Here is a 23,131-nt window from a genome sequence, read left to right as displayed (position 1 = left end):
ATGGCTATTTCAGTATATGAGCATTGTACGTTCTCTGTTGAAGAAGGAAAAAAGCCCTGCACTACTCTTAGTATCACGCCTCTTTCGCCAAGTAAATGGAGTTTACACATATGCTTTTCAGCTAGACAATCAGATGATTTTCTTTTTCTTTTCTTTCTTTTCTTTTTCCCCCCCCCCCCCCCCAAATTGTGGTACCACCAGTCCATTTGTAGCTAAAACACTGAACTAACTCATTATAGATGGGTTGTGTTACAATTAAATAGCAAAAGAGTATGTTTCAGCAAGGCCATAATAGGATCTTCTGTAAGAGGTTACTAAAGGAATCTTTAAACTTCAAGTGAGGGGAAAAAGTCTTTTAAAATGAGTTAAAAGAAACCAGACCTGGCACCACTCAGACACTGATATTATCAGTAGTCCTTACTCAAAAAGGGAGTGTGCTCTCAGGTCTTTTATGGACTTGCACAAGCAACATTCTGCTCTGATATAGCACCTTTGCGGTAAAGCTACAGCAAAAAATATCAGCTAATCAGAGCTGAGCAAAATAAAACTTTCTGCTTCAAATGGCAAAGAAATTCTGACTACCGTGTTTGTGAGGTCAGAGCATGGACTGATACCCTGTTACCTATTATGGTAAATAAAGCATAACAGTTTGTTTAAAATGGAGGTTTGAAAAGCTGACATTCTCTCTGTCCTGCAGTGGGGCACAGATCAGAATTCAGGGTGTGACTAAGTGCTAAGGCACTGGACTCTGAGACAGGAGGGAGTCAGGCAAAGAGAAAGCAGGGCTCTTCCACTGCCAGGAGGCAGAAGGAAGATGTTTGATATGTGAATGGTAAATTATTTGGGACGTTTACCCCAAAATACTGCACTGGTTGTAATAACTTCTCCAGATTTTTTTGGTCCTTTTTTCCTCCCAAATATCCCAGACTAGTATTTAAAATTTGGGAATGCACTTAATGATATCTTAGGTTTCTTTACAAATCTAGGCCATTACACTCATGCTGGAAATGAAAACTGTCTTAAACACACAGACATAGTTAACTTGCACACACCTGAGAGGTAATGACATACAGCACATTATCACTAGGCATGGCTTGAGGGTTTGGTTTAGGGGACTATTTCTTTAGTAATTGACTTAGACTCTTGCAGAGTCTTTTCTATCAGAAGCACTTTTGTACATTAAAGTGCAACATATCCTGTGTCTAATAAACTCCCTTGTTCCCTTATCAAAATTTCATACTTGCAGCAGGTTTTGCACTCTTCGCTTTCTCTTTAAAGAGAAAGTCACATCAAGATCCTACTGCTCCACCTGTATGTATGCCTATAGCTGTGCCTGTTGACTACCTAACAACAGGTCTAAATGTATTATAACCTAACCCCCCACCCCCCATCTTCTGCAGTCCTAGCAACCGATCTGTACACACTTACTAGCATCTTCAAAACACAGTTTATGTAATAAGCAAAAAAAAAAAGGAAATTAAACAATAAATAGCCTAAATATATGGKTTTAGTTAAACATTCTTTTCTTAATAGTTTTAAATACATTCTGATCAGTCTAGATTGCCTGCTTCTGGCTTGCAGAAGTGGACTCCTATCAGACACTTGCTTCCTGCCACCATTTTCCTCTTCATCTTCACTTCACTTCAACTCTTTTCCTTAGGATAAACAGAGTTTGGAAGCTCTGGCTGGAGTTAGACAAGAGACCATTTCCCAATTAGCAGCTCCTCCGGTATTTTATTAAGGACACATTTGCCCGCCTCCCTCACTGATATGCCTTATCTTTGCCATTATTTTATTTCCCACTTATCCATCACCTTCTTATCTCATGGTCAAGAAAATAAAATGATTGCACGTAATGTTCATAAAAATATCTCCCTCATTCTCTGGATATGCAGATGACATAAATTTAAATTAATTCTTAGCTGAAGCAGCCTTTCTCACTCCTTCCCTTTGCCTCCTCTAATTTGTGTATACGTCAGTGTTTAGGGTTACCCCAACCCATCTGGCACTTGCACCACGTCAGTGTCCTCTAAGCATTTCAAGCAAACAAGGCTGAGCAGTAAAAAAAAAAAAAAAAAAAAAAAAAAAAAAAATCTTTGAGAGTGAATTGCAGAGTTTTGCTCCCCTGCCACTATATGGGACAAAGTAGACTATTTTGGGTGCATCTGAGCAACGTGATAGAGGATGGTGAAGAGAATGGTGTGTTCTGCAGAGATACCAGCTTAGCTCTAGAAGGATACAGTGCCTGAGCTGATAAACTGACTCTCTCTCCATCTAGTGCAGYTGCAGAGCCAGCTTGTTCACAGCAGCTTGACACCTTGTGCAGTGGCAGCCTATTGTCTTTGGAAGTTTCATCACTGTGCCCTTGCTTAGGAGAAATATTTTACTTTTAGCCTCATCTTAAGCAACAGAGCAATGCGAGCTCCCAGTTTCACAGCCTCTTCAGACAAGCCATCCTTAGGTTCTCAACTGTTTGCTTTCTCAGGGAATTTTGTACATCCTTAGAGTGTAGAAGTGGTTATTTTTCATGCCATTCTTAATATACCAGAGTCAAAAATAGAATTACTCCATGTAAAAGGCAGGGAAGTATATCTCTAGAGAAAGAGCAATATACTGCAACAAGAAATAACTTGAAGACACAAAAATAAACCCTCAGAATTTTCTTCATGAGGGGATGAGAAATGGGAAAAGAAAGAAATCAGTGACCCAATAYCCCATTTCTTGGCTGCACTTAGTCTGTTTAAAGCAGACATACTGCACAGAGGTCTTGTTTAATATTTAAAGCTGATATTACCAGGTATATTATTAATTTCCTGCTGGGAACCACTGGCTCCTGCAAGCTAAAAAGACTTCTAAGGAAGAAAGAAAAAGCATTTAAGCTACAGATGCATGGGAAAATCCCTACCTCCTGTTAACTAGGAGTTAGAATTGTTATAATTAACAAGCACAAAGCCCACAAAAGCACAAATCCCTCCATAGCCCTTGTCTTTCCCTCACACTACTAGAATGATATGAATGAAGAGATTTTATGCATCCTGATCAAGAATCTATCATTCATGAAATTAGGAAATAATTCCCTCAAGATCTATTACAAGTGCTCTGGTGCTCAAACATTGAGATGTCAGAAAGGGGGAATAGCTGCTCCCTGGCATCAAATCCCTTGAGGAAGGGAGGAAGATGCAGAGCCTGAACTAGGAGATCCGAACCTTGGTCTTTGATATTGCAACTGAACACTTAATGCACAGACTTAATGGTTGTAAACCACCTGCCTTATAAGTAAATACTAGCGTACTAGCTGTTCTGATTTTGAGGGATTTTTTCTTTTCTTTTTTTTTCTTTTCTTTTTTTTTTTTTTTTAAGAGAAGAGAGAGACTGAATTCTTACTACATTCCTTGAGCAAGAATGATACTATACATTGAAAACAAATTAAGATTTTTAAATTTACTATAATACCAAAAATCTTAACAGGTTTAAGTGAAGTCACTCTACCAGATGGGTTCCCAGATGTGTAGGTATATCCCACATGCTTAGATAATACAGGCTAYACTTTGTAATTCAGTGCTTGCAATTTTGTTCAAATTTTTGCTCAAAACTGAACGTACTGGTGTGGAAACTGATGATAAAGTAGCTCCAAAAGTAAATTCTACAAATCCTTATCTAGAAAGAAAAGTTGCTACGAAAACTTTGACTGGATAAAAGCAGAACAGGTACAAAATCTTGAAAAGTTTATCATGGCTTATAATATTCTCAGTGGCAAATAGTACTTTGGCAAGAAAAATCCTTTCTTTTTTAAATAATTGCTACTTCTGTATGGAAGAATATAATGGTTGCATCCTTTTAAAGGAGTCTATGAGATTCTTTTTTTTTTCCTTAACATGATAATGGGTTTACTGTTTGTTATGCACTTGATGTTCCTGCAGAGACCATGTCCTGTCTAAGCAATAAACATTTGCTTTACACATATAAAAACTTACTACTGTCCTGTGGAAGCTACATGGTCAGCAAATTTTCCTATAGAGATAATTATCCTTACACTTAAACACTTTTATTAAAAAAAAAAATAAGGTATTATGGTGATTATGTAAGTGCTAAGTGTCTTTATTAGGAAACARGTGTAAGAAATCTCATGATTGTGGGGAAGGCAGAGGAGGTTGTGTAAACACAAACTCTTTTGGAGACTGAAATCAAACTCTTCAATAATTAATACTTAAAATTTACTACATAGCATATATTGAAAAAATCACTGACATTTTGAAGGCCAAAAAAAGTCCTACCCAATGCAAGCCGGAGCTCAGCCAGCCCCTTTCTTGACAACTCCAGCAGAGCTCATGGAACAGCAACTGAACTCCTGTCCCCCTGGATATAGTCTCTGGAAGCATTCCTGAGGCAAGGACAGCAATTAAACTGGTCATTCTGCATTGCTCCTGTTCTGTTTACAGAAAAAGCTCCTCAGTCTACCACCATCTCTGCCAGGTTCTGAAACACATGCTAGCACATAGGAACAATGTATTATTAATAAAATAAGTTCAACATACAATACAGCTGCTGAAACAAAATTACTGTTAGTAATCTCTGGGCACTAGATGCCAGAAAGTGCTCTTTTGCAAAATAATTGCTGCTTGTAGAGAGTATTGAAAAGAAAAATATTTTTTTCCATTCAGTCATGTTTCCTCTTTACAGTGCTGTTGCTGCCATTTTCAGCATATCCACATTTTGAACTCAGAGTTCAAGTTACCAGTATGTTCTCCTAGGATTGTATAATTATCTGTCTGCATCTCCTGTTCCATTATGAAAATGAGCAACCCTTTTACGTTCATCGTAACAATTTAGAAGTGTTAGAAGTTTTGAGTGCTGGGCCCTGAGTGCTTACATGTTTAAATTGGCCCTCCTTGAAAACTGATATATTCCTTCTGTTTTACCGGATTTCTTGGCTTAAAGTTACTGGAAATACTGAATGTTTCTTCTGCAATGATCGCGTAGCTGTCCAAGAGTAATATGCACAATTACAACTAGCTCTCTGTTTGCACAGTACTAAAATACAGTGGTGGAAGTGCTTTTAGTGCACTTTTTTCCCTATATATTTTTGAGCTATTTTGAAAGCCTAAGTTCTGCCGTTCACCTTTCTAATAACTCTTATAGCATATAAATGATACGTGAACGGTAAGTGAAACAAATCAGTTTGCAACTCAGTATCTCTTAACATTTCTGTCTCTGACTAGTRCAAATTAAGCAAAAAGAATTTTTTGTTGTTTTTACACAAATTCTCCTTTCTGAATTTGTGCTACCTTTTCCTTGTCCTTATATACCTTTAGTTTCACCTAACAGCCTAATAAAACTTCCTGCTTTTGTTTTCCTGTAAAGTAATCTATACTAATAAACTATTTAGAAGTGAAGGAAAAGAGATGTTCCAGGTAATCGTAGAGCCCAGGTAAGAATCAACAACAGCRGCAACTTTTGATTGACCGTTTAGAGACCCACTGCTCATGTAATTCCTTGTGCAAGCCTGATGAGACCGTTGCCTCACGCGTTCTCATGTGCGTTCCAAAACTCTCCAGCTCGTAGGTTGAAGTTTCAGTCATTCGAACAAGTAGCACCCTGCTTTTCTGTTCAATTGGGCGTGTTTCCCACAAAGATTTTCACAATACAGCTACCTCCTACCACAGCAAACTTGCTGAGCCCATCTGTCCCACGGCTTAGTCCCTCTCCACCAGGCCTGGGCAAGCTCTGGCAGTCGGATGGCTGCCCACATTGCCAGCAGCTWTGCTGACTCCTTAAAGCCTGCCTCTTGCTGCAGAAGCTGCATTGCTTTGAAAATTGAAGATTCACAAGTATTAAAAATAATTCAGCCTCTTGATCATTATCCTTCCTTTCCCGCATACCTTCCTTTCCTTCGGTTTGAGATTCAGCCTTTTGCTTATTTATAGCACAGCWGGAGCACACAGCAGGACCCATTCCAGCTCCCGCCACCTCCTATATCCCTGACAGGCTGCAGAAGCCAGCTGCGGTCCTGCAGCACCCTAATGCTGTTAGCTCAGTCCTTAGATTTGCATAGCTCAACTTATCCCTTCAGGACGTTCTTGGTCTAATTCTGTGCCCCAAGGTGTGCACCAGTTAGCAACAGTCTGGAAGTGCAACACACCACCCACTGCTCAGAGTCAGTATTGTAACAGGCTCCCTCAATACGGTAAACGCTCACAGCATAAAGGGGAGACGACAAAGAGCTGCGAGTGTGATCAGCCTTAGTGCAGGTGAAGTCAATGGTTAAGGTAGTTGATTAATTAGTACAGAGTGCAGCAGGCAAGATAGTGACAATTGCCAGTGTCAGACACATAAAATTAACTGTACAAGCATGACATTGTTACAACGCATAAAACAAGAAAGTGTTTTATGTTTTTCCTCTCCAGGCAAGCCTACTAATACAGTAAAAAATGCACTTGGCCAACTCCACCAAAGTTCTACAGATTAACTTCTACTCTGTAAATTTTGACCTCAGGGCTCACTTCAACATGTCTTCCAGCCATTTGCCARGGCAGGAAATAGCCCTGGCTGCAAAACTTTATTAAGGCTAATTGCGAGTGAAATGGACTCTCTGCTCAGGGTGTTTGTTTCCATGTCTAGGTAATTGTTTACAGTAACAGTCAACCATGCTCTCTCCTGTGTGTAGCAGTAGGAGCAGATACTGCTTCTGCTTTGCTGTTGTGTATATATAATGGGTGAATAGATATTTACATGAAAGTAGTATTGCTGAGCATTTAGCTTTAACCATGCTGTACAGCCATCTGGAATCAAAATACTGAGAATATTACAGATGCTCTTGCATTATAGACTGAAAAACTCTTAAAAGTTATAAAACTCCTATACCCACTCTCCAGAATTGCAAAACTTTTTCCATGCTTCTATTATTAAGCATTTCTGTTATACGGAAGTGAGACATCTGTGCCATTTTTAGCACCACRTACCAAAAGCTGGGCTTCTGCTCATGGAGAAGTGGTACAGCATCCTCCCTGAGGGTGGCTGGTTCTTGTTTTGCCCGGATGCAGGAAGCCTCCCCAGGTCATCTCACCCGCAGCTGGCCAGGCTCGACTCAGTTTTCAGGTATGACAGCTGCAGAAATGGAAGTCTGAAGAATTACACTTCTGAAGCATGGAAGATCATGGGGCTTTTTGAATAGCTTTTACAATAAATAAGCGATTACATGATTTAGAGAGTAAGGGAGAGCAAGCGAGCAAATATGAAGACAAAACCAGTCTCTACTTCAGTAAAAAACTAAGATGCCAGAATTCCTAATGGAAGCTAATAATAACCTAGCAAAGCAATATGCTCAGGGTTGGGTGTTTTTTTTTCCTTTGGCGTAATGTTTCTCAAAGCTAACAGCATCTATAATGTTGTTCCTGATTTGTTACGTGAAAGAAAGCAGAAAATAGATTTGCCACATGTGGGAGGTAAAGAAGTTATATTTTGTGTATAAGAGCATTGTATTGCAGCAAGAAAAGGCTTCTAAAGTAAACCTGCAGTCCTCATGAAAGCGTTATGAAAGAATTTAATCATATGGCTACTTGCTATCTTTGAATAGCAAGGCATCACCTTGGTTTCTAAGTACCATGCGATTTCAGAGGCAAGAATCCAAACAACGCAGTCTCTCCCTTCTTCCAGGTTACACTGCTCTAAAACTGTACGCTCCCAGAATTTAAGGAAAGTTGAGCATGRCCTGTTGCAGGCAGCCCCCACCCCACTATCTAGGCCATGCTAGGACTGATGCCCATTATCTACCTTCTCAACATCCAYGCTGTTCAACAGTCCAAATGGGCAATGGGGCAGGTAGAGGTCACACGCTCAGCCTCGACAGAGCACCAGTCTGGATAGCCGGGTGACCTGCTGCTAGTTCAGATACGATGCACCAGTTGCCATCCTTCTTGATCACCTCAGCTTTTTCCTGATGTCGTGGGGAGACTGGCAGCAGACTGCAGCATCTGTTTTTAATATAGAGCACCATGGTATGCTACACATGCACAAACTTGCCCTGTGTCACCATGAAACACAGCCCTTTCCCACTGGGACTTTTTCTGTCTGGTGCAGTTGATTAGCAGAGAGATCAGGGTAAGCAGCTCGCATTTGGTGCTTGGCTGTCACAATAATAAAGAAACTACTTACTGGCTGTCAAAGATGTTACAATTCACAGGGCTGCACAAAAGGAGAAAGGAGTATGCACAAGCCTTTGGGTCTGCCTGGATTCTGAGGGCTCTGAACACAAGTGGCAGGCACAGTTTAGATGCYAGAGATCCAGCAGCGAGACATGATTTAAAGACAAAGATACCAGGCAAGGAACTGGTTCTTGGTTTGAACAGAGAAGAGCAAGAGATAGAGAACAGGAGGATACCACATTGGCGCCTGCTAGGAGGAATCACAGAGAGAAGGGCACTACAACTTCTAGAGGCAATGTTAGCATCTCAGATATATCAGCTTTCCCCATTCTTAGAAGGGTGAATAGGAGCTCAGTCTGATACCTTTTGGATAACAGATCTCAGAGTGTGAGCTTGCCATAGAAAAATGCTCCAACTTTAACATTCAGTTAAACTAAAACTGATTTTCTTTGGCTGCACCATTTATAGTCCATTTTATAGCTTGAGCCTTCCATGGGATCAGGTTTACCAAACCTGGAAGCGCTTGAATTTATTTTAGGGATAGAAACATAACCCTTATGCCACTTTTTCTGCATTAGACACAACCCTTGCTTCTGGTAAGTTCATTAGGAGTTCTACATGCTCATTTACAACCAAATCCTGTTTTCAGAAATCCAATTTCAGAAATCATATGCAGGGGAAGGCAACCACACGTGTGTGTGTTTGAGAATCCGCTGGTGGTTGTGCTACTGGTTCTTTCACAGGTGCCCTGGTATAAAGCCTCCATGGACTCACTGTGTGCAGCGTGGGATGTGGTACTTCGGCTGCTACCTATTTCTGTATGCCGGTACTTTAGCCTTTGCTTCAAGCCACAGACCCACAATGGTTCTGGCAAAGCATGCTCTGTCCTGGAGAGTTAAGCTTAGAGGGAAGCTTTTGGACTGTCACCTACTGAAGATGTAGATTTATYATGGGTACATTATCATTAGTAAAATTAATATTCTAGAAATCTACTGCAATTATTTTCAGCTTTTGATCAGAACAGATAAACAACTGCATCCATTTGACTGGTAGCAAATACTACAGAAACAGTAATATGAATCTTCCATTTTACTGTGTCAATGCACATCATTATTTATAATGGACACTATTTATATACCCATGTACTGCAAAGTGAAAGAAGCTTTCATCCTGGTTTTATCATTTCTAGATTAAATCATAGTTTTTCTATTTCCTTCAGTCAGCAGATCAGGCCCACAATTTTCCCTCCAAATGACAGGCAATTCTTTTAAATATATTGAATTATTTTTTCCAGGTGGTGGCTCAGTTAAAATTAAATGTTATTCTTTCATTTTGCTCAGTAGTATGGCTGTAAAAAAAGTGACAACTATAATGTGATACTTTCACTAACTTGAAAAATCTCATTTAAACAGAAGACTTTTAATTCACATCGTGATTTATCTGAAGCAAGCGTTGGCACCCGACATCACTTTTGCCTCATGAGACTATGTCAGGGACCACTGAGAGGAAGAGTCTGTGGTTAAACCACTGCACTGTGAGTGAGGCCACAGACTGGTCTCTAGGCTCTACCACAAACACTCACAAATCACAGCTACACAACAGAACTACAGCATGATTATCTCAATTATCTTGGATAAGCATTCATGTACTAAAGGCTGAAAAGGGCCTCATGAGCTCACACAGCCAACCTAAATCCTACTCATGCTCCAAAATCAAACCAGCACTGGAAAGTTTTTTCTTTTCTTTTTTTTTTTAATCTTTCTTGATTCTTCCCCTGCAGCTGATGAAGCAGCTGAAACAGTATTGCCTCCATTCCCCACTCACGTCAGCAAAGGTTCTGGTCTCCACAACGCAGACCAGGGTCTCGTGACTGGCACAGAAAGACTCCCAATCTCTGTTGCTGCACTTAAGCAGCTCTGCAGCATGAGCAAATAATTAGACAAGATGCGAGGAGAACATGAGGAAGGAGCCTCACACTAAAACAATGCTCATCAGCATTTTGCTACGATGATAACATGCCCCTGGAGCCAACAGACATTTTGTTATTGTAGTATTAAACTGGATGATTATTTCATATGAAACCTTTCAGTTTCCTTGAGTTTTTCCACATACAGTCAGTTAAAAACCAGGGTTAACTTGAAGAACAGAGGAAGATAAATTAATCCCTAACAATAATTATAGGACTTCATTGGATAAGGTCCAGAGGAGTAGCCACATGCTCAAAATTAACTGCATGCTTACGTACTATGTTGAGTGACGCTTACATGGATGAAAAAAACAAATATACTCATGTTTATTTGATGAATGTACAGCAAGGAGCTTGGGTAACTTCTTCTGGCAGGAATCATATACATTAAAGCACCAATGTTCCACAAAAATTAGATTCTTAGAATTTTATAAATTTGTAAAAATAAAATAAAACCCTCAAAATTTAGATACAGTTATTAGAKATTGAAGCAAAATAAATTCACATTTATCGGTTTGCTCTATCAGCCCTTTTATGATGCTGCTTAGTCTAATTGTGGAACAACAGTGACTCCCAATGACCAGAAGTATAATTCTTTCAGTTCTTATATTTATTTGTCAGTATTTCATCTCGCTCGTCTGACAGTTTATTTACCTTTTTGAGCACATTTCAGATCTCTTCCAAGAAAGCTTTGATTTTAAACTTCAAAATTAAGAGACTAAAGAACTGTCATTGATTTTTCCCCTCCAAACATTCTACTCTTAATTTGTAAACTAACAAACAAACCTCACTGACAACAGGAAAAAGACCTAAAATGCTGATGTCTGATACCCTGAAGACACCAGGATAGAGTGTTGGAAATGAAATTTCCATTATAGAAATATTGACTATATGTATTGATCTTAGGCCTCAGTGAAGCACATAACTAATCTGTACTGCTTTTCATAACTGATTGTGAAAATTACTCACAAAGTAAAATTAACATTTTTCTTCTTTTCTGCTATCCTGAAACAGGTCCCGATTGTTTCAGTTCCAAGAACCTTGCACTGCAAGCCCAGAAAAAGATCCTGAGTAAAATGGCAACCAAAACCATGGCTAACATGCTAATTGATGACACAAGCAGTGAAATCTTTGACGAGCTATACAAAGTAACAAAGGAACACACAAGAAACAAAAAAGAAGCTCATAAAATTATGAAGGACTTGATTAAAGTGGCAATAAAAATTGGGATTCTCTATCGAAATAATCAGTTCAACCAAGAAGAGTTGGAAATTGTAGACAAATTCAGGAAGAAGCTGAACCAAACTGCCATGACAATTGTCAGTTTCTATGAGGTGGAATACACTTTTGACAGAAATGTTCTTGCAGAACTTCTGAATGAATGCAAAGACCTCGTGCATGAACTAGTAGATCGACACCTGACACCAAGATCCCATGGGCGTATCAACCATGTCTTCAATCATTTTGCAGATGTGGAATTTCTAACTGCCCTGTACAGCCTTGATGGAGATTGTCGCCCATACCTCAAAAAGATTTGTGATGGTATCAACAAACTACTTGATGAGAAAGTCCTTTGAAACATCATTTAAAGAGAAGCCAACCAAAAACTTCTACGTAGAACTGGCCTCCCTTCATGAGCTGTGGTGAGCATGTGAGCTTCCTTCTGATCATTCCCTTACTACTGTCTTCAGAAGGATCCAGAACATGCTCACTTGGCTCATGATGAGGTGGAAAACTTAAATCAGAAAGCTATCATTTTTAATGTTTTGTTCACAGACAACTCAGTTTTTGCAAGGAGTGGAGTGAACAAGGCTGCTGGTAAACATTTTTCAGAAACATTGCTACTCATCATAATCTTAATAGCTTCATGTTGGAAGTTTARTATGTGAAAAGAAACTAAACTCAAATGCATGGCTGTGTGCAAATAGATGGGAAAAGGCAAGAAAGCAATGCATAGAATTTACGCTGCCCCTGGTGTGTATGTTTTTATTATTTCCACACTGACTGAAAAGGCTGAAGACAAAGTAGAGCTGTAAGAATGCACCTCTGATTTTATATGTGATTTTACATGTGATTTAAGTCTAAGATAACAAATAGATAACAGATAATAAATAATGCAAATTGAGTGAGAAAGTTTAAAAGTTGCCCTAAGAAGCAATATTCCTATTTGAGATTTTTATTTTATTTTTTCTAGTAAGAGAGAAAAGCTTCCATATTTTGAAAAGCAGCTTAGGGGTTCAAGCTCAAAGGTAACCAGGGAACTAGATAAGGTAGAACAACATTGATTCCCCCACTCTAGGGTTTTGTGTATTTGGTAATATCAAATTAGTTTAGGCTGAAGGTTATCGTATTCTTTATACTTCTACTGTTTTGCCTGCCAGACAAGATATCCTTGGTGAAGGTTTTGAAATTGCACTTTTGAAACTACTAAGAAACCAGTGGATCTACAAAGCAAYGTTTACATCTCATGTCACAAAAGATAATACTCAGCCTAGGGAAAACTCTTGGTTTAATGTGTCTATTATAATTAATTCGTGCTTGCAGTAAAGTAGAAATTAAGACAGAAAGAGAGACTGCCTAAAATATCACATGGGTTTCTGTAGCATAACACCTGAGGGAAGATTCCTGTTAAAATAATCTGCACTTGCAAAACACAAGACCCCATGATGCTGTATTTAACAGCAGCTAATTACAGCTCTATTCCTAACCCGTACATAGTCTCTGAAAAATCATAACTTTCCTATGGTTCAGTATCACAGTTCAAGTCCTCCAGTTTGCAAAATATTCTGAAATTATCAGTACACATCAAGTAAGACCACAGCTCCTTGATAACAAACTGAAAACTGAGAATATGCCAGTAACTTAGGCAATGCTTACAGAGGTCTGAACTGAACTTTGGGATGCTTCTGGCGTTTGGGGAGAAAGGTTAGTATGTTGGTGAGCATCTGAAGACAGCTTTATTGTGGTAAGAATTTTTAAGAGTCATTTTGCAAGTCACACTCATTCCACACACAAATCTGTGCTTAAAAGTACYAGAGAAAATGCTTTATAGCATGACCTCTGGGGTGCAAAATTTCCACTGAAGTATCCTTTTAAGAGAACTCCCCTAAAATAGCCAAGTCAGAGACAGAACTAGAATAGCCCTCAGCTAGAGCTAGCTGGAATGTTTTCAGTGACTTAAAACAAACACATACACATACACACACTGGTRTGTTGAAACTGAAAATATTTTGTAAAGACATACTAGTTTCTGTAAAGTTTTGCTAGAATTAAGGGAAAAAAATGGAGAAAAAGAGCAGAGCAGATACTACAGCTTGTGGGTTTCAAAATCTTGCAGCTGGATCAAACATGCTGGCTGAGCCAAAGTAAAGAAAGTATATTCAGAAATCCCTCCCTTCCTTGCTCTCTAGGTCTTATCCTCCAGGCTTACCTCAATCTACTGACACTTCAGTGTCATGTAGCATCCCCTTTTAGATGACACACAGATAACAATCTTGAAGGCAGGAGATAACATTTGCCATATCAAATACATTACAGAGATGCACATACTTTTAAAATGACAAAGAACAGAAAATGTATTTGAAAGCCRTTTCTGTCTAAGAAAAACTTCCAGAGTTGATCACCCATTACCTCAGCATAACAGAAAGCTGTATATTCCCATTTAAACTCTGTTAAATACTATAGTAGCAGAGAAAGCTTTCAAAATCRTGATCTTATTTGTCTGCCTTTCCTCACCTAGAATAACTACAGTGCATCTCTTGAAACAGTCCAAATTTTAACTATTGCACTTGCTTTTATATAATAGGGAATACACATATCCAGATCACATTCACTGGGGTTGAGCTAGAAGCTAGCTAGCATCTGTTCCAGGAGAATGCATTTTGCAGCACAAAAGACAGCAAAAATGGCAGCATCAGAYATCACCAGAGCAGTTTGCAATTTTCCCATCTATTTCCCATARAACTGTAAAACATACATTTAGTAGCAATGAATGTAGACTATCCCTTTGCAGCACAGCACAGTAATGATACACATACATTTGGGGTTAGAAATCTGTTAAGATTTGCCTTTCAAGGTTGCAAGTTTAGACATTTGCCAGAGCCATATTTACATGCACAACTAACTGCATTCTTCCCCAGAGCATGTACTTGTCAGTTGATGCTTTTGAACAGTATTTATTGTATTCAACACACCTGTYGCAATGCACACATCAGATTTTGGGTGTTTGTTTCACTTGTGGCAAACAAATATATACATTCTTTTTTTAAAGTCAGAAAAAAGACATGAATCAACATTCAAGATATCCAAAAGGAAAGGGATATCCAGTGTATGTAATTTTCTTTTTGTGTGTTGCAACTATCAGTATGCAGATTCTGGTATTTTAGACAAACAGCCAAACATCTGTCATTTTATTTATAAATCTGAGTAGCCTTAAGAAAGGAAAGTGTTTTGAAGTATTCTCAGATTTGCATATCCTGTATAATCATTGTTTACTTTCGTATTTGTGGCTTGGTATGTAGTAACATTGCTAAAATATTGGCAATGTTCAGGTCACTCAAAGTATATGATGCATTATCATATTTGTGGATTAAAAATGTGTGATTAGTGCCCCTTCTGTTTCTTTTATTTATTCTACCTTCCAATATAAAAGAGCAGTATTCACTTAATCCACAGCATTCAGTATGCAGCTTTCTGTTTCAGCGTGTAGGCCAAACTTTTTTTTTATTGTTGAACACAATTCAAACCCTACTCCAAAGACTACTTATTAATTTCCTCAAGATGTTTTTACAGCGTTCACTGCTATAAGTTTGAGGGCCTCACAAATTCTCGATTATCAGTCACCTAATGGAGAATGCTGTCACAGATAGAGAACTGAGAGAAAACCTGATTTTTCAGATTATTTGCTACTCTAAATAGCCAACTCTCATCTCTTTTAGCATTAAAAAAAACCCCACACATAAACAAGTCAAGCACCCCAAATATGGGAAAATGTTATCGACTGCATATAAAGCAGAAGCAAGTACAATCCTCCTCTCCTCTATGCCACCTGCAGATAACTCGCTCTCAARACCCTTTCTTTCCCTTCTTAAAACCTCTGCTTTGTCTACTTAAGATCTCACCACATCTATAGCAAATGAGGCAGGAGCTTGATACTCTTCCAGCACACCACCTACAGCTCTGGCCATCTTGTGCACTAAGTGTGGGAGTTCTGTGGGATAAAAAAAAAAGTATGTAATCACGTTAACATAGACTACAGTAATGCACATGTGTGGCAACAGGAGGACGGTGTTCATATAGTCTTAAGTTTTGACATCTTCAACTTTTGCAACACAAGCTTTTTGAACACAAGATTTTGTGAAAGTAGGAGGGTAGACAGATAGATGGACAGAAATTCAGAAAGTTTAACAGTTTAAAAGAAAACTGAAAAATCTGTTCTATCACACAACACAAACATGTCTTTGTGAAAAACTATTTTTGTTGCTAAGTCCTTAAGCACTTGAGCTACCAATTTATACTCAACATTTAGTGGTATGGTTCAGTTTCCGGTTTCAGAAACTCTCACACACTGCATGGAGGAAATGGCAAGAGTGTCTGCCTTCAAGGACTGGGCTCTACAYAGGCAGTCTGAGAAGTGCCTACAAGGTACACAGGCAATCTATGTCAAGGCCAGAGCAAAAATAACATGCCAAAATCTAGCTCTCTACCAAGCATCTTGCAAATTTTCAGCAGTATTGAGTTCAGTTTAGCTAAATGTCACTACAGTTGAAAGGAAAAAAAAAAAAAAAAAAAAAAGTACATCCCTGGCAAATTTCAAATCCTAGCCCTAAACACGGAAATGCTAGAACTTACCAGAACGCTTTAATTCAACAAGCATATATTTTCCTATTCTTATTCCCAGAAAAGACAAACTGCTTTGGCTTAAAGATTTCAGGATTTGCAAACAACTCACGTGGCAAATTTTACTGGAAGCAATTAAAGACTGGCACAGAGAAAGTTGAAAACTACCTTAAAAGTTTAAGGCAATATCAGTAAGTGGTGCTTTCAGCCACACTGCTGGTAAAACACTGCTCTCAGATGAATTTTATGCATCATATCATGGCAGGACACAACATTTTTGCTTCATCACTGCCAAATTTATTGCATAAACAGAAAAATGTTAAAGGCCAAGAAAAATCTCAAGGGAGTGACCACTTTTAGCTTCCTAGTGAATTTGCATGTGAGCCACAGAACAGTACACAGTGCTGATATTACATACATATATATATATATGTATGTATGTCACATATATATATATAAAATATAATTAGAGAAACATTTTTACAGAAAGGCATATAAACAACTGACCCTGTAAAGAACCAAAAGGTAAAACATAATTACCTCATCACAGCAACAGAATTGCAAAAGCAAGTCTTAACTGGATGACTCAAGTAGGTCTACTTCCATTTTTACATGCAATGCTAGATACTTCAATGCCAGAAAAGATAATGCACCTTCACACCCACATAGAAAAGAATACTGTTTTTATGTTGAAAAAGGTTGCTAATGAGACTCTACAACAGATTACTATCTTTCCAATATTTAGAAGCCAATAGACAATGTAATTTATGGCCTGTTTACAAGTACAGAAGAACCTCAAAACACTGCCATCCATCACAGAGATTTACTCTTTCTGCTCCTTACAGGATGAGCAAGGATAGGGAATATTTTACAGAAAGTAATATAACATAGTGGGAGATTTAATCTATGTTTAGGAAAACATACTGCATCATACTGCCATTCTGCACTTGCACTTATTTTCTTATTCAAATGTTTCATTAAATATATTTAAAAATATTTCAGGAAAGCAAATCAGGAAATCAAGTGAAATGTGGATCCAAGATCATCACTTACCTGTAGATTTCAAAATGTCCAGAACTCCAAGGTGCCCATGGCAGAGAGCAGCAGAACAGCCAGAGTCTCTCAGTACCTAGGCTTTTTGTCCAATATGCTGTTAACTCGCCAGTTCAGAAAGGCCAATGTGCTGTGATGGCCTCTGGTTGCCTCTTTAAAGTAGACTCCTTCATGTTAATAGAATTATATGCTATGTTCATCCTACCTTACCCATCTTACTTCCCTTTCCCAGAAAAAAAGGTTAATGCTTCAAGCCCTAGTAAATAAAAGAAAAGTAAATGGGAAGAAACCAAGTCTCACGCTCCCTCTGAAATGAACAAATTCCCTACTAGCACGAGTTTAAACTATTTTTCCTATCATACTAGCATGTTTCTTACGGAAGAACTCAGAAGATTAACATATTTTCTAAAGGATTTTCAATACAGAATTAGATGCAAGAGAATATTTCTTTGCAGAATTACTTAAGTAGCTATGTTCCATTTTACAGACACCTGTATGATTGATCAAAACGACAGGGATTCCCAGCACTGACTTACAGAGGTTCAAGGACAGTAAGTTACCTACATCAGCCAGAACTTCAGAGCAGCATGTGCTCATTACACATCTACACCTGTGTACAGCCTCGCAAGCACACAGCCTCACAGTTTAGATTAGGGTTGCAGCCACTCAATGCCCAAACTCCCAATTCCTCTCAAAACCACAGTAAGTGGTGTGTCACGTTAGCACTGAACCTGAGGGGGGAGGAATCTACTGCAATCAACAATACCTCAAATTCCATAGCCTGACAGTATTGCAAAAAAGAATACTGGATAATGTGCCCTGGCACACAAAATACTATTCAAAAGATCTATGGTGTATTCTTTCACACTTTTTATACCTYCAGTTGAAACATGACATTTAAATCACCATTGGATGCAAGACTTCCACAATGTTACATTCTTCATCATTGTTTAGCTGCAGAGAGAAATAATTCAAGTAGAACCTAGTTCTTAATATACAGACCACCACCACCACATGTGGTAACAAAGAACATTCAATGAAAATTAAGCTGAAATTTTTATTAAACTGGATTTTATTAAACTATAAGAAATGCAAAGATGATCATAGATTAAGAAAGATGTTTGCTGGACAACCTGAAAATAAAGACTGTACCACAGGTACAAATCTCTGCAAAACCCTTTATGTGACATTAGCATAAAGCACTTGATTATGCTCCTAGAATCTGCATATTTACAGCATAACATACACTATCAGTACAGTGGAAAAGGACGTAAAGAGCAATACGTGAACAGTAGAAGGCATTATCGTCTTTTGTTGTTCTTTTTAAACACTAAAACATTCAACATCTCATTGCTGAAATGGTGTAAATGCATAGGCTAGAAACAGATACTTCTGTAACATTTCACATGAATACAGAAGTCCAATTTTATCACACAAGTCTGATTTACCACCAGGGAAAGAGTTTGCTGGAAATTATTCCACTACAAATCATTTTCATTTATATAAACTGTCTTGAAGTGTCAAGTAAACATGATTAAAGTAGGCAGAACATAAAATATATTTACAGGTTCAGTGCACTTTAAATCCCTCAATAAGAGGGTACTGAAACAGCAGTGAAAAAGGAGCTTTCCTTATGTGATTGTACCTGTGATTACGTCTTAAAGTCAAGCCACTTGCATTAAAAAAAAAATCCACACCACTTAACTATCAGCATATACATATTGTATTCTTACTGTGATTTCACGAACTTTTAGCAAAAAAAACAGAATGTTTTCCTTTAAAAATCAGTGTTCATCAGGTGAGAACTGATAAAACTGAAACACTACAAAGAACTTCTTTGTTAATAGGGAGAGTTCAGCTGCAGAATCCATTTATACCATATCTATGAGAAATGTTTGTACAATCTGAAAGTTTTTAAATAAAAAAACATGACAAGTTATAAATAATGGTAAATGGTATTATTTCATATAATATCTAAAAAAAYTGAAATCAGTAGATTTTCGAGGCTGTGAGGTATATCCAGATACATTCAGGATGCATGCTGGACTGACTTAGATCTCTTACRTCTTACAGCAGGTCCTAGCCATGCACCCACAATATAGCCAAATCCATACCGGTCAGAGTTTTGCAGAGTCTTACACTCGCATTTGGAAAAAAAAATGCTAAGAATTAGAATGAGAAATAAAAGTAAAGATTCCATCTTGTAAGTTTTCATGGACAGAGATATTRGCAAAATTAAATATAAAGGATTAAGACTGGAGAGCTCTGAATATGTCCATTGACAACACCTAACTACCCAGCTCAGTTATCTCAGACTATCTGCGTGAAACTTATCTTCAGACATGCACACAGATTCAGCAACTATTGCACATCCCAAGGCAGAGGCAAGATGACTGAGCAAGAGGAAGGAATCTGTGCAGACAAGAACTCAAAAAGCCTTCAATGATCACCCTCCATGAGGTACTTCTAAACAGTCTCCATTTCACATGCCTGTCTTCTACTAGGATCTTACTTAGATATTACCACTAAATACCTAAATGCCAATGTCAAAGATAATGGGAAAAGCATTACTGACTGAAGTCTTATAATTACTTCCAAATCATACATTTGTTTACATATAAGGTACTTCATACAACAACCAATACAGGTCTCATTGCCAGAACTGTTAAAAAACAGCTTTAGAAAAATTCTTAAAATAAAATGAGAAGAGCTTGATCAATGTTCAAGTCTGACCTCATAAAAGAGATACATTTTCCTTAAAATCATATTATTTATACAGTTTCCATGAGGAATGACTGCTGGCATCTATAAAAATTACATAATAAAAATAAATACTTTCAGTCATTTACAATAAAAGTAAGAAATACACATTTCACTTAAACAGGTAACAATACTTTAGCAGATGACTTGTCAGTGACTGTACAATCCTGAGCATGGTTTTCCAGGCATACTTTACATCATCATTTGTCCCTACAAGTCCACATGACATAGGCCAGTTGGAAGAAAACTTTTAATACTTCTGAGAATCAGTATCTTTATTTAGCTTTGGTTATTATCGTGCAACTGTATAAATCTTCCATTTGATTTTCATATACCCATAGATTAAGGCAGGCACTATTATTATTAGGATTCTTCCATTACCTTTTGACACTGATAGAGCAAACTATCTGGAAGAGCAGAACAAGGCGATCTGAACCACAAAGCCAGCATCCCTGCATGAATACGACAGTGCAGCAGACAGGGCACRGATGGAAGCAGCTGGCATGCCAGTATTCCCTCGTTACCTTAAAATAACAGAGGCCACAGACAAATTGAGAAATAATAATTAGAGGTAGCTACCGTATAGATGTATATAGTTCACAAAAACTCTCGTGCTCAAAGGCCGCTTCTTCTGTTCTTTTCTACTCTTACCTCCTCTGACATGTTACCAAAAGTCATGCCTCCTGCATGCAATCCTAGCTTCATACCTTCTGTCATAAATCCTCACCTCCACTTTTTTGTCCCCTCCAAAACTCTTCAGAAACAGTGGTACAAATAACCTGCTGCCTGTAAAACTTACTGTTTGCTGTACACTTGCACCTCGATATTTCAACCTTCACACAGACCCTGGGTAAGTCTACTAAAGTCCTCAAGAAAATGCCCTGGGTAAGGTTTAGTATGCTCCCAAATATTTTCCTGCCTTAGAACGTAACATACCTGCTTTCAAGCACTTATTTTCCTATGACGATTTACAGATTGTAAGCTGCCTTACAGTATAACTTCACTTACCTATAATATCAACTATATGGAGTTTTAGCTTCTGTTGCAGTGTACTCAGAGCTGCTGAAAAGGAATCTTGAGAAGATGACATTTTTAGATTCTGTTTCACATCATTGGAGAGGGACAGCCACAGCTTCCCAAAGTCCTCTGTAGTCATTTCCATTGGCCTAAAAATACGTTGATCACAGACCTTAGTCAAGTAAGATACATTATTCAGAATATACTTAGTATCCCCAAAAATCGGTATCTAAAAGCAACTCAGCAACAGTGCAAGCAACAACAAAATGTAGATTCATCTAAACAAACTCTTCCTCCTGCCAGCTTATCATAAAAAGTTTCCAGTCCTTATCTTAGTTTTTTTTTTTTCCACAAATTTAGATAATTTGATGAAGTAAATAAAAGACTTAAGTCAATTGCCCTGAGATGCTTGTCTGCTGAAACAGAAAATATAAATTCAGATTATTGAATACAAATAACATAGAAAATGTCGTGAATTTCACTATAAAACAAACAAGTCTATCTGAAAAAAGTGTCTTGCTTTTCTTACTGCTAAAAACATGTTCAAATATATATAGGATGGTTTTCTTTTTTTTCCTACAGAAATTGCCAACTTTCACACATAATATGTGCCTCTATCTAATCACTCTATAAGTGTTTTATTTTTATTTTGCCATATTTTAAAGCAATACACCCTTCTTACCCTTCTGTTCACTCAGTTCTATTAACCTCAAAAACTATTTTAATAATATTCAAAACTGCAGATACAGTCAATATCCTTAGAGGATTTGTACTTTTTTGTGGAATTTATCTCCCTTCGCTCCCCTTTCCAGTGTGAAAATAATSATTTTTTAGCAGGAATCTCAATACTCAGCACCCAAGCCTTCCTGCACTTGCCTAATATTTATTTAACCATATTCATTTTTAAGAATGGCAGCTTATTTTACTTACCTGATGAAGTCCAACAATGATAGAGTTATTGAAAATTCAAGGCAAGTTTCCATCTCTGACTGGTAATTAATGCAGCCACAAAGAACTCCCTGTGTACAGACTTTGTCCATCTGCACACGTTGCTGGCAATGTTCCACACTCTGAGCTTTTATTACAGAAAACTGGTAGGTGGGACTCTCCAAAATCTATACACATAAAATAAATAAATAAATAAATATATATATATATATATATATACACACACACACACACACACACATATATTAATCTTGCCATCCACTTGTGTTAGTGGCTAAGACACAGCTATAAAATTGTACAAATGCTTTCTCCGTTGACTAATTTTTCTTGGACTCTTGGATAGTGAACAGAGCTATCATTTCTCAGTTCTCATCAAGGGTAATTTAAGTATTAAAATATTACGAGAAGTAACACACAGAAGAAATTGATCTCTCTTCACCAACTGGCTTTTTGCAAACATTCACTCAGACAGACTGCAAACTGATGGTCAGGAGACTGATCTCTGCTATTTATCCTCAAAAATTAACTAATACACAAAAGGAAGCAACAGTGCAACATTCTCTAAGCAACTCCAACCATATGCTAAAAGCAGAAAGTTGAAAAATTGACCCTAGCAACAAAAACAATGCCAAGATTATTCAAGCAATCCTTGGCCTCTCCAAACAAACCGGTTACACAGATTCTATCTGTGTAGTAGTTTATGTGGAATATTAAATGGAACAGCTAGACACGGGATGTTCATTTTTCTATCAATGCCATGACAGATTTGGTTCAAGCTCAACATCAACAGGGGGRAAAAGGAAAAAAAAGACTTATAACCAATTAGCAATTCTAAAATAAACATTTTGCTTATTTCTCGTTGTCCAGTTATCACTTGCCGAGTGCTTTTAAGGTTTTATAATTCTGTGCATGAATCAGTAAAAACCACAGATAATCATGCCGATATGCCATTCCTAAAAAGCTTTAAATTATTTATGTAAAGTTTCAATCAAGACTTCATCATGCTTTTATCAGTCATATTTATATTCCACACGTAGCTGATATCAGAAATAAACTGACTCCTCTCTAGTATCAACTGAATGAAACATGACTGATGTTTCTGAATAGAAAAATCAAAACTTGAAGCAAGCTTACATAGTTTTATGTGAGGGAAGAAATGGCAGCATCTCTGTCTACCAGACAAGTACAAATAATAGCTGCACAAGCATTACAGCCACAGAGAGACAAAAAGCTTGAAGTGATTTCTTTGGCAACTCAAGTCACACAACGTTTGAGCATAATTGGTTACATTTGCATTCAGTCCTAAAACACAAGGAAGACTCTGAATTTGGAACAAAACAAACAACAAAAAACACCACACAAGTTTTTCCAGGGAGCAGTAGGACATGAAATCAAATTGAAAAAAAAA

General features: G+C 37.7%; 2 protein-coding genes across 4 annotated transcripts in view; one reads left to right on the top strand and one right to left on the bottom strand.

Annotated features, from left to right (window-relative positions):
- TIPE3 (TNF alpha induced protein 8 like 3) overlaps positions 1-14,715 on the top strand; it is a 49,028-nt gene extending 34,313 nt beyond the window's left edge. The window contains exon 2 of the mRNA XM_085303402.1: positions 11,122-14,715. Coding sequence (XP_085159528.1) covers positions 11,122-11,684 — 563 coding nt within the window. The 3' untranslated portion in view covers positions 11,685-14,715. The remainder of the gene's footprint in view (positions 1-11,121) is intronic.
- Positions 14,716-18,041: 3,326 nt separating this feature from the next.
- AP4E1 (adaptor related protein complex 4 subunit epsilon 1) overlaps positions 18,042-23,131 on the bottom strand; it is a 26,555-nt gene continuing 21,465 nt past the window's right edge. For all 3 annotated transcript variants that reach the window (XM_085303398.1, XM_085303401.1, XM_085303399.1), the window contains 3 exons: positions 21,706-21,890; positions 20,767-20,924; positions 18,042-20,282 (listed from right to left, as the gene is read on the bottom strand). In XM_085303398.1, the coding sequence (XP_085159524.1) occupies positions 20,122-20,282; positions 20,767-20,924; positions 21,706-21,890 (504 nt within the window). In that variant the 3' untranslated portion in view covers positions 18,042-20,121. The remainder of the gene's footprint in view (positions 20,283-20,766; positions 20,925-21,705; positions 21,891-23,131) is intronic.

This window comes from Rhea americana, unplaced genomic scaffold, assembly GCF_003343005.1.
Source record: "Rhea americana isolate MKP2758 unplaced genomic scaffold, rheAme1 scaffold_2, whole genome shotgun sequence".
Classification (NCBI taxonomy): Eukaryota; Metazoa; Chordata; class Aves; order Rheiformes; family Rheidae; genus Rhea; species Rhea americana.
The sequence above is the reverse complement of the archived record's forward strand: the minus strand, read 5'-3'. Positions and strand labels throughout refer to the sequence as shown.